Source organism: Aythya ferina, assembly GCF_964211825.1.
Source record: "Aythya ferina genome assembly, chromosome: 20".
Classification (NCBI taxonomy): Eukaryota; Metazoa; Chordata; class Aves; order Anseriformes; family Anatidae; genus Aythya; species Aythya ferina.
This window is the reverse complement of record NC_140318.1, coordinates 1690872-1706900: the sequence shown is the minus strand read 5'-3', so window position 1 is coordinate 1706900 and position 16029 is coordinate 1690872. Positions and strand designations below refer to the sequence as shown.

Here is a 16029-nt window from a genome sequence, read left to right as displayed (position 1 = left end):
CTGTTGTCAGGATAGTTCAGAGTGGCAAGGAGAATGGGAGGCTGGCTCTGCCATTGTAGCATACAGTTGCATAAATATCACAAAATGAACTTGTTTTCCCCTTTCCCCTTTGGTTTCTACCACAGTTCCACACAATGCTTGCTGTTATCCAGGGGAATCTGCTATTATTCCAATGCACTTGAGTGTGAAGGGAGTCACAGGGTCTGGCAAAGCAGCCCTCCTCCCTTCCTTACTTGATCTCTTTTACACTGGAGATAATCCCTCCCTCCGCTTGCCTCTGTCCTCATCGATCCAGTTTTGCATTTCTGGAATGTAGCTGGCTGGGTCTCTCCCCATCCTCCTCCTGACCTCTTAATGCTGTTTAATCTTCTTGAAGAAGAAACCTGCCCTATAAAGCAGAGTTCTTCATTCTGCATGTTAGGTGCAGATTATGAATGGAAAAAATGTACAAGTCTGTATAGTTCCTTCACAGCAAATGAACAAAACAGCAAATAAGCTGGCAATTTCAATTTTATGTCCTATGGAAGTTTAATAGCTAGAAGAATCAGCTCAGAAAAGAACTTTGAACAAATCTTTTCACAGTCTGATAAACTGCTTTACTACATGAGTATATTTTCTACTTGTTTCTTTATTATTAACATTAGTCCCTGAAATACTAATTCTCCCTAGTCTGCATTGATAATAGAATATGATTGAATCTCTTAAGTAAAGACACACTTGGAAGAGTCTTTTGTATTCTGTTGGGCTTTACCTTTTGTCACATAAACAGAATAAAATATTCTATTTTCTGGTAAATATAAATAAGCCACAAAAACATAAACATACCAAAGCTGACAAAAGACATTCTAATTGTACTAGAAATAATTACAGAGCTGAATAGATCTCCCAGTATATCTTGCTTCTAATGAAATGACACACTTCCCCAACAATGATTTTAGCATCTTATCATCATTTGTTGTTTTAACTCTACCAGACCAGTTGCACTACTGACTAAAAGCTCCAGAGAAGGAATCTTCCCAAATGTACATTTATTTTTAAAGAACCTAGGCTCACCCACATCACCTCCCAAAGACTGATGTGAAGACTGGGCATAGGTAATGATCTTGTATGAACTAGAAGGTTCTTGTAGGAACAATCAGTGCAGCGTTCAACAGGAGCTGCAAGACTTAATTCTGGTAGAGTGGTAGGAAGTAGTATGGAGAGCAGAAACTTCATTAGAAGAAAGGTAGGTAAAAGAAAAAAGAAGTGTGTTATAACAAAAAGGGTGTACAAAAACAAACAAGTATATTTTTTGAAAATAAAGTGTTCTCTTTACTCCCCAAGAGAGCTGCAACTCTGCCAAACATAAGTGTTCTGTTTGACCACGTAGCACCCACAACCTCAGACTGCACAAAGCTACAGGTTCTAATGAAACCACAGCTATACATAACAGGACACACAATTGCAATAGTTAAAGTGACCTGTCAGTGTGTCCACTGACCTAAGTAAAGTTTTAAACATTTAAAAATCATACAACATTTTTTCTCCTAGCTGTCATACACAGACATGGTAGGTGTTTTTCCAGTGTACTAGAAGCACAGTAAAAAAACTGTCTTATGAAGGAAAGGGATTCTAAAATACCAGATTTTGATATTAAACTATCTTCCTCCCTTTGCAAAATCACTGATTTTATATGTGTGTGTGTATGTGTGTGTGTCCCTTTAGATAATGCAAAAATAAACACAGAAGTTCTGAGAAAGGCTGCTGCTCATTAAAAACCCAGCAAGCTATTGTGAAGAGCTGCTTGTGTTACTTGAAAAAGTAACAATCACCATCATTAAAGAGATGCCTACATTTCCCAAATTCTTTGCTTTTTGTCTATAACATATGTAATGTGTATAAATATTCCTTATCCAAATATTTGAATGGGGTATTTGAGACTTGTGCCTCTAAAGCTCTCCAAGAAACAAAGTACTTTATCAGGATAGCTCAGTCTTGTAAAAAGAAAATAATGAAAATGCCCTACTCCATTTCTTGTTTTGAGGGGCTTAGGGGGAGGGATCATAAAGGCAGCTAATAAATAGTCATGTTCATTTAGGGTGTAGAGATATTAAAAGCTCCCCAGACAACATACTTCTGGAATCAGACAACATTCAAATGCTATACATATCAATCAGTAAATGAAAATCACAGAGTGGAAGAGTTCTAAGACTGCTTAATGTTACGCTCTGTGTAGCATCCTTATCATTGTAGCTAGCCAATAATATAACAGTGATGGAAGCAGACATTTGTAGCAAAAACACACGACTTTAGCAGTATTAATGTAAGCTCAGAATCTGAAAAAAAACACTATGAAAAGACCTGTATTTTGAAAATAAAAAGATAAAATTAAAAAGATAAAAGAACAATAAAGAGAACCAAAATATCTGCAGTCATTAGGGCAGCAACCAAAAGGAAAGACCAACAAAAAGCCTAACCAGGTCCAGTATGACAACTGACCTCAAGGGTTCAAGCTGTGGGTCCTGTGACAGTAGACACTAATAGCTGCTTGCGTGTTCAAGAAATGTGTTCAAAACAACCACAGTGACAAAGTACAGTATTTATTATCCACACAGGCAAAAGATGACAAATCTAAATACACGTACTCTACCTAAAAAGTGTAAATGCATGCATGGAAGCAAAAGCTACAAATAACTGAGTTACACATTACTTGTATTAATTGTTCCACCCTCTCCTGTTGAACCCACATGTTGGTGGGCTAACAGTGCCTGTACTGCCTGGCAGCACTGGGAAAGATCCCAAGGTCAGCTTTGGCAGTGATTGAACATGCAGTAAGTATTGAGATGTTTTAAGTAAGTTTTGGTCAGGTTATAAGGCAAAAAGCAGGAAGAAAGCACGCAATAATAAGATATTCACAAAGAATGTTCCTTGTAACACTGTATCTTCTACTATAATTAACCTCAGTTTTCCCCCAAACAGACAGGAATCTTCAGTACTATATATAATAATTTGTGCATTTCTAGGGGTTTGCAAATTGTCCCCCCCCTTCCTCACATTCATGAAACCCTGGTTCCCTGTATCGCTCTTGCTACTTGTTGAGTAGCTGCATAGTCTCTTATAGCCTTAATAAGAATACTTTGTTCAAATCTTTATTTTATTGTCCTAGGCTATCTGGCTAAAATCCTTCTCATAGTCAAGGAGAGCTTTTCTACAATGTCTTACCATTACAGAATCCACCGTTAAAACAATTTCATAATAAACAGCCCTCTCAAACAATGCCTGATAACCATGCACCAAAATGAGCTACAACGCTACAAAATCTCATACAGTTAGATAATTGCTGCTAAATGTTTTAGAATGATCAGCTGAAGCGCTATACATCCAAAGGCATTTCAAGATATTTTATTGGCATTTTTTGTACCCTAACAACTGCGCATACACAACTGTACTTGGAAAAGCTAGAAGCTAACTCACTATATGTTGAGAGATAATGAGTTAAAATTAAAGGTTGCTGCTGGCTTGCCAGCCCATCCCCCTTTAGCTAATCTGTCATGTAATGAAGAGAAGCACCTAGCATAGGACAGCTAGCTGCCGGCTCACTTACAGCGAGCTGATTAAGAATGTTCAACCAACAGCAGACTGCAGACCTTTCCAACGAAAATAAATAGACTGTATGCAAATGTGTTTGTCACTTTGACAGCATGTCTCAATTAAAGCATCTCGCTGCTGTTGGTAGGCTCTCTCACTGCAGTGGTATGGACGAGGCTTACTGCATTACTGATACATAGGGCTTGACCCTAATCCGCATGCATGCATTTTAAAAAAGTCTGCCTTTGCCATATACACCAGCATAATACTAGCAGACACGGAAAGCAAGTGACAATGAGAAAAAAGCCTCTTTCATCCTCTTCAGTTTATAAGAACTGTGAATGCACAAACAGCCCTTATTTCAGAGTTCTTGTGGCTTTTTAATTGTTCCCACCTACTGTATTCAGACAGAGTTAAAAGTGACACTAAAATCTCTCTCTTTAATCACTAGTTAGAAACCATCTTGCATTTAAACAGTAAATGCTGCTTTTTCCCCCTCCCAATAGTCTTAATTTATATTTCATAAACCTGAACACATTTTCCTTTTGAATGAAAGCACGATTTAATTTTCAGTTTGGCACTGGGCTATCAGGAAAAAAGAACTCAAGACAGGATAAAGGGTCTAAGTGAGATAGCCCTACACTGCTAAGTTGGAAGATTTTTTGGAAACTGACATTTGTAACATAATGACAGCAATAAGCATTTAGCAAGCGAGTCTCTCACCACAGCCAGTGTGCGTTTCTTTTGACACAGAGAAAGTGACCATTAAAAAAAAATCTCTTGAATTTAAATTCACAGTTTCCACTTGATAATATATTTCAGAAATCTACCAAAATGTTTGAACCATCCTTCATAAAAATCTAAAGGCAAAACCTGAACATAGATCATAATATTATCAGATTTTTGACTGTTCTAAATGAAATGTCATGTTTTCCTGCCAGAACTAGATGGCTATGTTTCTCCAGTAGCCCCAATTCCTTTCAACTGTATTGGCACAGAAAGTAAGTGAAAAATAAATTGCTACTGCAAATATTTAATTGGAAGAGAATCTCTTAAAAAAAAAAAAAAAAAAAAAAAAAAAAAAAGCCTCCAAGAACTTACATTTAGCACACTCAAAAAAGTTCTGAAAGAAATGAATCAAATTCTGAAACGATACAGACAACATTGCTCTGAGCAATGATTATATCTTATGCACTTCTGCCTAATACCTAAGCAGCCAGTGCAGTTATACTGACTTGTTTCTATTAATAAATACTTATCTGAAAATCTGGCTTGCTTCATATTTTATAGTTCCCATTCATTATACAATTGTTTTATAGTCACACTGTGTTTCCTTAGAAGAAATAAAACATTAACTTCTGTTTTCCAATCATAATACTATCAAAACAGACAAAGACAAAGAAAGGAATGCAAATAAATTATATTATTCTTGAGTAAAGTAATACTGGCAAACTAATAGTAAACACTTTATGTTGAATTTACTGTGATTATCACGGAAAAGCATTTTCAAAATAAATAGCTCTTAAAAACACAACTAAAACTCTCAACACTCTTTTGCAAACATGTTGAAAGAAACATTTTAAGAGTAACTAACGTGCACAACTTGGTTGTCAATACTGAAATACAGAGTACACAAGCTATTATTTGATTTTTTTCATTTTTGTTTATTACATTTAATTATCAAAGAACGTTAAAATTCTTTACTAGTTGGATGTTCCATATTGACACTAATGACCTGGCTAGGTAACAGAGAACATTTTAAATGACACATCCTCAATCCTGAGGACTACAGTACCTTGCATACCAAAAAATAAAAATAAAAAAACAACTGTACAATAGCTTTTTAAAATTGCTATAATAATAATGCCTTTTTCCCTGCCCACAATTAACTTGGAATTTATTTTCTTCAAAATCATCATATGAACAAAAGGAATCAGCAAGCCCCAGAAAATCAGGTTTTAGAATCCCATTTATACAGATACAACAATCATAAACCTGTAACAATATCATTCAGTTGCATAAAATAAAGAAATAAATGGCATATTTATTATTTTGACTTTTCTCTGAACTATTTCTGCTCTTTCCTGAGCCACACAATTTAAAGAAACCTAACCCCAACACATACCTGACCAAAATGTACTGTGATTGGTCTTCTGTCCTCTCTTAGTTTAGGGTCCTTCTTTTCAACCAATGGAGAAGGTGCTGTCCTTGGTAGAGACTGCTCTGGTGCTGTAGAACACCCATTCTCAGCAACATCCTGTATGGTAGCAAAAGGTGAATAGCATGGCTCAGAACATTCTCGTTTAAGGGTAGGGTGCACAATGGAGACGCTAGATAACACTGGCTAACCATTTTGACGTTAGGAAATAAAAACAAAGAACAGAAAAGGAAAAATCAATAGAATAAAACATTTTGTTGTACTTTATCAAAGGTTTTGTACACAACCATTCTCTCCTCCAAATACCAATGCTGCATGCAAACAGATACATTCAATAAAATGTCTGACTTAAACATGAAAAAGCCAGGAAATATATACAGTGAACCAAACATTCCCGTTCTAAGAACAAAGTTAACAGAAACCTGGAAACAGTGCTATTCTGTTATTTTGTAAACCTAAATGAAAACAGTAATTCTACTTATGTACTTCACAGAATGATTTGTAATAGAACAATTACTTGTGGAAGTGGCAAGGAGAGATCAAACTCACAGCTTAGTTAGCTTTGTATTTCATCTTTGAGTCTGTGTATACTGAGTATGCCTTCAGGAGATTGTATAAAAACAAACTGCTGCCTAGCTGGATGCTTTTTTGTTTTGTTTTGCTTTGCTTTTGACATTACTCCTCATCTTCAGAAGTAAAGTGACCCATCAACCTAGGTTACAAGACTTGGCAAGTGTATGTATGGTATGTCTAACATAGGTTTTGAAAAAGACAAAGGCATGCAGACATAAGGAATCAGTAAAGCAGAAGAGTTTGAAAGTCAGTTGAGAAACATTCTCTAACGCAGTGGGCCCCAAACCTTAAATCTCTTTGCAACAATGTCAAGGAAATAATGCTTGGTAAATATAGAGAGAAACCTGCACACACTGTAGCTCTGCAAGACTGACCTAAGGTTGGCTGCTGACACAGACATTGCTTTGATTCACTGACCTTTGACATGCCCCCTCAAGTTTCCGTCTTGCTAAGGTACAATAATGAGACATGTAAGCTGATGGCCAATTAGAAATGGTTCCTTTGGACACAGACTGACCTAATGTGTTTAGGTCAAATGAAACAAAAAGCTGGATGGACTTTCTAAGGGGCTTTGTCTGCTCCACAGAGAAGCCAAGAGACCTTTTTAGATCCAGCTGGTAGAGCACTGGTTCACCAATATGGGCATAAGGATCGCGGGGAAATTAACAACTTCTTAAGGACAAACCAGAGAGAAAAACTTTTTCCTCCCCTCTCCCTCCACCAGCGGCACAATGCTGCCTTGTCTTTATAAAATACTACAAAGTGCACTGAATTAGTAACAGAGACCCCGAACAACTCAATGATGAGAAACACAAGTTTCTGTCAAATTCCTACTTAGGCTCCAGAACAGCAATAGGGAAAACCAAGAAAACCAAGGGATCTGGCTTAAACTACGGCAGCAACAGAGTCTCTTCTGAAACGTAACAAAATGAAATAAAAACCTCATTTAAGTATTTCTAGACATGCATAGCCATGTTACACGTACACCAAGCTTCAGACCTGTTCTGCACATACCGAAAATTTGTCTAGCATATTGGAGGACACCTGACCTGTACTGAGCAGGCAACATTCCAAGCACCACGAAGTTTCCACTGGAGCTGTAGCCCCAACCATGGCAATAGACAGCTGGGAATCAACGGAAAGCAAAGCACCTTCCAAAACAGGCAAAATTTTAGAAAAACTTAGAAACAGATGCAAAAGTATGGGCATAAGAATAGTTGGAAAGGGAGGAGATAAAGATATAAACAGCTTAAGCCACTAAGCAAAATCCCCTAAGATGTTTAACGATCACTGCAAATCCTTGCTGCTTTTATTGCTACAGATTTGCTGTATTTCTCTGATGATATAATTGAATAAAAAAAAAAGATAACCTGTTCCTAAACTGTATTTCCATGGTTTGTTATACAGTCTTTCAAAGAAACTGCAGCAGATTTCAGTCAAAAATCCTTTTATTTTTTATTTTATAAAATACGAGAATTAACTAATTTGACACCTCTTCATTTTTTCAAAATTCCAAAGAAGCAGACAAATCAACAGCACGACTTCAGTCATCGAAGCAAAATGTGCTTCACAGAAGCTCACTTTGAATCAAATAAAAACAGAAACCTGATTTTAAATGTCCCAAATAAGGGTCCCACGTAGCTTTGCAATGATTCAATGTCAGAGTGTTTGGCAATTCTACAACCGGAAAGTAGACAACTCTCTTTCACAGCCACCTGTGACATACCTGCAGTCCACTAACAGACTTTGAATACAGGTATTCAGAAATCAGTGGGAAGTACAAGACAGAAAACCTCAAACAGGAAAGCAGGAGAAACTGATTCTGAACTTCAGTTTCAGTAAAATATCAGGGCTTGCAAATGTCTACTTGTAAGAGCAATTCTTCAGTTTGAGCACCTGAACAACCGAAGCACTACAGTGGCCCATAGCACAGGATGGCCTTAAAAAAAAGCAGTCACCATTCCTAGTACTAACAGAAAAAAAGGGTAGGCATGTGCATGCCATCTGATGGAGAGGATTTCTAGTGAGAAAGCTGCCTCATGTTTCTATGTCGCTTTTGAGAGCACTGTTAAGACTTCCACCTGAAGCCATGCTGTGTAAGTGTAGCTGTTTGGCTGGTGCTCATGAGCAGTTCTTTGTACTGCAATGCATCGTTCTGCACAGGTATGTCCGAAGTCTGACTGCTCAGTTCTGACATGTCCCCGAAGTGGGATTTTGTATAAGCCAGCAAGACATTCCTAAACTACCCGAAGTCATATATACTATTCAAGACAACAAAAAGCATTAGTCCTATTCCTGTCAAAACAGATAGCCAAAAAAATGGAAGGTGATAAACATGTTCATTGCTCAAAAAGATTCTCCAGAAATACAAAAACCTAGTAATGCCTCAGGGTCGCTTTAATGAAAAGAAAGGATAATCTGAATATTATTAAACACAAAAAGACCTTTTGCTTGAGGAAAAAAAATATTTTATTAATTACTGGAAAAAGAGAATGACAACTACCTATCTCCACAACTAACTCCACATATAGATTGTGCTTCCCCTAACGAATGTCTGTCCAGGAATAGTTTTTGCTACCTATTTATTTTAGAGGAGGAACTTGACAGCATGAGTAAGATGTATTTATGCATATGTAGTTTAAGCTGAATATGGGTTTCATCAGCTTAAATATGCATTATTAATTTTTCTCAGAACCTTATATAGCGAAATACAAATACCATCTACTAGAAGCACGAGAAACTTATGCCAGAACCTTTAGATGGATTCCTTGGGTTATTTTATAAACCTCTAAATGAGACGTTTCTAGCTGTACTGATAATAAAGCACTGACAACAGCCCATTGATAACAGACATTAACTAGAGCCACACAGAGCTCTAGCAAGTAAAATAATGTTGAATACATTAATGCCAAGTGCCCTACCATTTACACAAATTGTCTTATCCATAAGCTTTCAGTAAGTTACATTCTCCTTACTGAAAGTTGAGGACGGTACTATTCGCATTCCTCCTTCTTCCTAATTCTATGTAGTTAAGCTTCAAACAAGCCAGTAACCAAGTGACTTGACCACCATGGTCCATTTGTGAAATGGAAAAAGCAGCCTTCACAAAAGGGGAAAAAAAAAAAAAAAGAATGAAAGAGAGAAAGAACGACAGAAATAAAGAAAAAGAAGAAAAAGGTACTGTAACAGATAAAAAATACAGCTACCATGCTGTATCTATTAACAATTATTTGCTACCACTCATAAGAATCCTCTGAAAACTATTTCTGTTGCTTTGAAATACTGTACCACAAATGAACAAGGGATGGAAATAGAGCCCCATTCAATCTCTACTATCATATTAAAGAAGGACCTTACACACGCCACAGTGACCTCTCAACAGGTCAATCCTGCATTTCCCATTTGCAATTCAAACCCAAGACTGGAGCAGACCAAGGGCAAAATGGGCTCTTGATTATATTTAAGAGGTCATCATTGCTATGCAGAGTTGTAGGAAGCAGACCTCTAGCTTTATTGCATTTTTAAATTCTATCTTGTATAGAAGCTGCACATATTTGGCAGTGAAAACTGTAAAAAAGATGTTTATATTTGACTTCCTTACCAATGGCCGGCATACTTTTTGTATTAATAATGGAAAATAATATTTTTAAATGCAGTGGACAGTAAGTTCAGTTTAAAAACAACCTTAGGTTATCCACGGAAGATGAAAGACTAGCACCCCAAATTTTGCAAAATTTAGTATTTAACACCACCAGAATTTCAAACACAAAACACTTGCACATGCTGCAAGTAAATACATGAAAAATACAACATTCTTAGTGAATCCTCACCAATTTTCATCTAACAGATTTATCAAATAAGCAGAATATTTAGATTAAAAAAGAATACATGAAGGTGGCCAAAACAGTTTGTTATTTTTATCACCTTAGAGCAACACCTCTTTTTAGATTTATCTTCTTATACTGCACTTAAAATGGAGAACAGAATAGGGCAGAAAAGAACAGACTTACTGAAGAAAGAGAGGTAGAGTAGTATGCATCAACTACTCACAGAAGTCTTTTAAGCTGTTGTGAAAGCATATGTTGAACAAGCATGTTTAAATATGTTATGGAGATGCCATACAGTAAAGCAGGTGAAATTTGGCCATGCTTTTGTAGATGTTATGTGTTTTTAAAAAAGAATGTTTGTTTCTTGAAGGACTAGGGAAACAAAAATAATAGAACAAAACAATGAATGAATGTTTCTCAGCCTTTTATACAAATGTCACGGAATGACATACAATTATATTAGCGTTTAAAATACAGAAAAACAATCCAGTCATTTCACACACCACCAACTGCTTTAGAAATGAACATGAGAAGGGCAAACATTTTATTATTCATGAAGGTTACGTCCAGAAGTGAAACATGGAATAACATAAAAATTTCCACACACAAGAAAACCGTTTCATGTTTCTAATTAATATTTTCATGTTACACCCAAAATGGTCACATACAAAGCAGTAAATGTGAAAAAATGAAATATAACCAAAAACATCTGAAGCAGTCTTATCTTTCTCAAAAATCTCTAGCAATTTGCTAGAGTACTTAGTGTGAACAGTATTTGCGTTGTACATGCAGTTAACTTCATGAGTTTATAACCTGGTTACAGAACAGTCCCTTCATATTAATATTTTGTGGACATGTGTAGGCAGATTTCTATTGCTGTACTAAAACATTTGCAGTGCTGTCTTAAGATGATGGTTTAGAAATGTGGTGAAAAAATACTGAGATGGCATAGATTAAAAAAAAACACAACTATTATGCAACAAATTGAATAAAAATTCTAAATAAGAACTTCACTTATACTAACGGATTAGCTATCTTGTTTTTCTAAAACATACTAGTAGCTCTGCTGCACAAAATAAATAGAATATATGAAATAAACCTATATCAGAATGAACAGTTCATCCATAAAATATGCATCAAAATGACCATGCTTCTGGCTTAAAAGGAGCAACAAGCATTGGGCAAAATTCTCCTCAAACACAATTCAGCATTCTTGGAATTGCACTGTTTACAAACAAAAACAGATTCAAAGAACAACAAATAATTTGAATATTTTTTGCTAAAAAAATCGGATTTGAAATGAACACCAATTCTAATTTAATTCCTTTGTGCCTAAACTTTACAGTATATGCTCATGAAATGTATAAAGCTTTTTCTCAATGAGGGAGACTATGATATTTTTCATGAGAGATTACTGTAGAAATAACGATATGCCATTTGGAAAAAAGTTCACTGCCATTACAGTAGGAAGGATCTCCCAGTTCATGTAGAGTCCCTACAATGCCCCAACACAATGGACAGGAGAGGACCACTCCAAACAGAACACGCAATTTTCTGGCTTTTGTAGGTTTAAGTCAGAACCTTAATGTATTTGAAGACAGTTTTTTTTTTTTTTTTTTTTGTCTGTGAATATTTATAACAGTGTGAAAAATCCAGGACAGCTGGTAATGCATTTTGAAGTGTGCTAACAACACTGTATCAAACAGCTTCCTATTGATCACATAATGCTTTTTGTGGCTAAGTATTTCATACGTGGTGCTTATACATTTTGAATAAGAACTTCAAGTACCTTTTGCTTCAAGCGGTTTTTCACTTCTTTTATTCCCATTTTTGCATGATCTTTTGCCTGCATGAAAAATTAATTTAAGTTAAAATCCCCTTCTATTTCCAGCAGTGACAATGCTTGATTTCAGTGCATCAAGATTCACCTTCTCCAGTTACTAAAAATGGCTAGGAAAAAATTTAAACAGGATACTCAAAACATACTGAAACAAATAGAAAGCTAAAATACTACTAATAAAAAATAAGCACACATTCAATTTCTCAGAAATTTTGCTTTCTCCATTTTGATGCCAGAGACATCTTTCTTTTCTTCACATTCCACACCCTCTGTCTTCCACTCTAAGTATTTATCTTTGCTACGAGTTAACGATCAATAGTCATAGTAAGCCTGCAAAATTCCTCCTTGCAGTATTCTGGATGTCTGTTCCATTTAGTAGAGTCAATCTCATCCTACTCATCTCTCTCAGTTGAAAATGACAGGAAAAAAATGTGAATAGTTGTTCCAATGCTTTTTGTAGCATTATTTCCTAAAATTGGTCTTATAGAAATCCTCACTTGTTTCTATGTTGTTTCATCTTGCACAGCGAAGCTGACAGCCACGCATGACAATACAGAAACATACTAGCTGTTTGTTAACAGAACTGAAAACATTTTCATTTAAAGAGCAACTCTGTAAGTCAGAACCTAAATAAGCAGGTATAAGAAATCTCTAGGGAAAATTAATTGACATTTAGAAAAGATGGAACAATTTGGAAAATGAGAGGATTCCCTTATTTCGATGTAGCTGCAAGCAGAGAAACCTGAGGTAACAATGATTTCCAACTGAGTAATGATGAGATGGTAGAGCTGCTTAGTAGAGCATATAGGCACCATTTTCCAGAAATACTTCTATTTAATAAATAGAATGTTTCATCTATACTTACAAAAGAAATCACAAGTTCTCATTCTCTTTTGCATTTCAATTATGTTTAAATTTCAAAATGACTTTTCCATTTAAAATTTAAATAGAAATGAACGAATATTTTAAGTAATTTTGTGAGTCCAATAAAAATGAATTTAAGTCTTGAGTTTCATTTGGAAGGTTAAAACAGAATCATAATTAGACTCTTATCACAGCAGTAAGCCAGTACTTGATACTTACAAACTTATAGACAGTCTTCATGGCAGGGTTAGCCTTGGTCTTTACTGTATTTAAAATGGCTCCACTTCCTTTCTATAATTATAGTAACAATGGAATAAATTTTATTAAAGCTCCTTAAATCAAACAGCAGTCCATTAACACCATTCTTGACTTTAGCAAAGTGATAACCATGTTTATCAGCATAGGTAGGTATTAAAATTGTAAATTAGAAGAAAAAGAACACAATTAACAACATATTTAATCTTTCTATCTGTTTTTCCAGAGGAACTTTGGGTCTGTCTAATACAGAAGTTTTCAAATTAAAAAGCATCAGTTTCTCCTAATAACAAGAGCACTTGTCCTAGATGTCATCTCATAAGAAAGTATTCTATGACTGTTCTACTCACCCTCAAGAGTGTCCTATATATCACATTAAAATCCTAAACATATTCAAGAAAAAAGTATCCCACCAAATTAGTATCTGAGGCAGAAAATTCAGTTTCAGGAAACCCTGCACATTCAGTCTGAAAAAATAAGATCTTTTTAAAATTTTCCTTTTAACAATCCCATGGCACTATTATGAAAAGCATGCTGCCTTTCTAAGATCTAAATAGCTGATAAACGGATAAACTGAGGGAAAAATAAATATGACTACAGTCATAAAGAATTCTAGAAAAACTGAATTGCATGTGGTGAACATGATAGAAGTCATAAGGCAGCAATATGTCATACAGAATAATCTGTTAGTCTAGTTGGTGTTTTATACATCTTCCATAAAATCATTGAATGTTGCCGTGTAGTACCTTATTTGATATATAATGGAGATGGGTAAAATTGAAAGAATAAAATCTTAGAAAATTTTGTTTCCTGATTTCAGTGCAAAATTGAATTTCCAGACACCAGATGCAGAAAAAAAAGTTTCAAGATTTACCACTTAATGTAAAAGAACAGTTAATCTTTAACAAAAGTTATGAAATGCCAAATGTAATTACATAGATTTTTATATCAACTGTCACCATTCCAATGATTTTAAAATTACTTGTCATCCTATGCATTTAATATATATAATGTATGTATATTTACCCATCTAACTATATGATGGAATTTTTCACATTCCAATTATAACGTATGGTTACTTCAAAATTATCAAGATAATATTGAACCCAGCTTCTTCTATAAGGAAAATACTTCCTTTCATAACAAGGACAAAAGGCAAATGAAATGCTGCAAAAAAACAAGTCAGTCACAAAACAAATCAACCTTTCCTACTGACTCATACCCTTAAAAGAGAAATATTTTATTTTTTGATACATCACATTGGTTTAAAAGAGACTTTTAAAATCAGGTGTCAATTATTATCTACAATAACATATTATCCTCTAGAAGTATTTCCATTTTAATTTATAGGACTAGAGCACTAAACTTAAGTAATACAAAAAAAACAAACATCCAAATAGTGTTGCCTCCATTCAGCACTTCACACCATTTAGCTTTACAAACTGCTTATTGGTTTATTAATGGTCCCTTTTCTTTACTATTTGAAAGAAAAAAAAAAAAAACACATTATTTTCTGAAAGGACAACTTACTCCTACCTGTCTTTAAGGCAGGTATATAGTGATATTAAAAAATGTGAGAATTCCTATAGTGACTTTTTTTAGCGTATTTTTTCTTCTGTTCTTTATTTCACCTGAAGAGTGCATTAGCTTCTCACGGCTAAACTCAAGTTGGTCACAGCTAAACACTGCAGGAAACAGGTTAGTCTTGTTCATGGGGATAGAGGTTAACAGCCATATAGAACTGTTCAACGGTCCAGTAAGAGTTAGAGCATCTGTTGGAAGAATATTGTGTTCTTACCCTTACTGTAGAGAGCCACTGGTGGTACAATTTGTCACTACCTAGACAGAATCACAAGAAAAAAAGTACAAAACAGACTATAATGGTACCAAACGGGAAACAAGATAGAAATTCAAAGTGCTAGCACTTAGTGGTTCTAGCAACGTGAATACTACAGATCAGAACAACAATCATTTTAATTTAAACAACAAAACCAAAAATTGATATCTATAGTTTTTCTTTTGCTTGCTGAGAGGAATTTCTATGTTTATCTGAGTTGTCTTTCAGACATTTGAGAATGCTGAGATTTTTAAGTTTGGTAAAAGAAATTTGAGGTGATCCAGGATAAAGCCAAGGTTTTTTCAGTATCCTACACTGCAGGAACTCTCTCAGTTGTACTTCAGCAAGTGGTAAAGATGAGGTTTTGTAAAGCCAAATGAACTTAATTTAAACTACAATACATTACTCAGACAAAGTTCCTTAAAGAGGAAAGAAAAAAATAATTTATGATACTTCAGCCTACAAAGGGATCATTGTTGATTGTTACACAGGTGAACAACCATAATGACCCATTATGTCATGATGTCCCACAACCAGGACAGGCTCTGAAATTACCTGCATATTCTCCGGTATTAATCTCTTCTTCAAAAACATCACTGAAGCCCTCTCCAGAGTTAAGAAGATCCAGGCGGCCATCAATGAACTACAACATCAACGTTAAAAGAGAGCTTAAACATATCGCTTAAATTTCAGAAAGATTTTATTATTCTGCATTTTCAACAGTAAGCACAATATTCTTTTCAGGAAGGAATCCCACATAGAATCAAAATACAACAAAATTTGGCAAAATGTTTACCAATTCAAAAAGGTATGCTACTTCATTAAAGAAATATGTTTGTCTATACACGTTTTTCAGGTTTTTTGTAGCAGTAATACCACATTTAACAGTAAAATGTTTTCTGTACAAAGTTTATAGCAGATACATTGGGTCCAGCTATGCTAATACCAAAATTGAGCACAGAGATATTTGGAGGGGGAAGAATACATCTCTTAAAATACATAAAGCCTTATCACCTGAACATGAGAAAGGCCAGCAGGCAGGAATTAAGATGCTGCTGACTACATGAATTTTCCTCATTACGTGGCTGACAGATCATGGCATATAGGA

The 16029-nt window shown here is 35.1% G+C and overlaps 1 protein-coding gene across 11 annotated transcripts in view; it reads right to left on the bottom strand.

Annotated features, from left to right (window-relative positions):
* DENND1A (DENN domain containing 1A) overlaps positions 1-16029 on the bottom strand; it is a 190621-nt gene that overhangs the window by 28590 nt on the left and 146002 nt on the right. For all 11 annotated transcript variants that reach the window (XM_084493738.1, XM_084493743.1, XM_084493741.1 and 8 more), the window contains 5 exons: positions 15477-15564; positions 14883-14923; positions 13049-13120; positions 11915-11971; positions 5693-5824 (listed from right to left, as the gene is read on the bottom strand). In XM_084493738.1, the coding sequence (XP_084349864.1) occupies positions 5693-5824; positions 11915-11971; positions 13049-13120; positions 14883-14923; positions 15477-15564 (390 nt within the window). The remainder of the gene's footprint in view (positions 1-5692; positions 5825-11914; positions 11972-13048; positions 13121-14882; positions 14924-15476; positions 15565-16029) is intronic.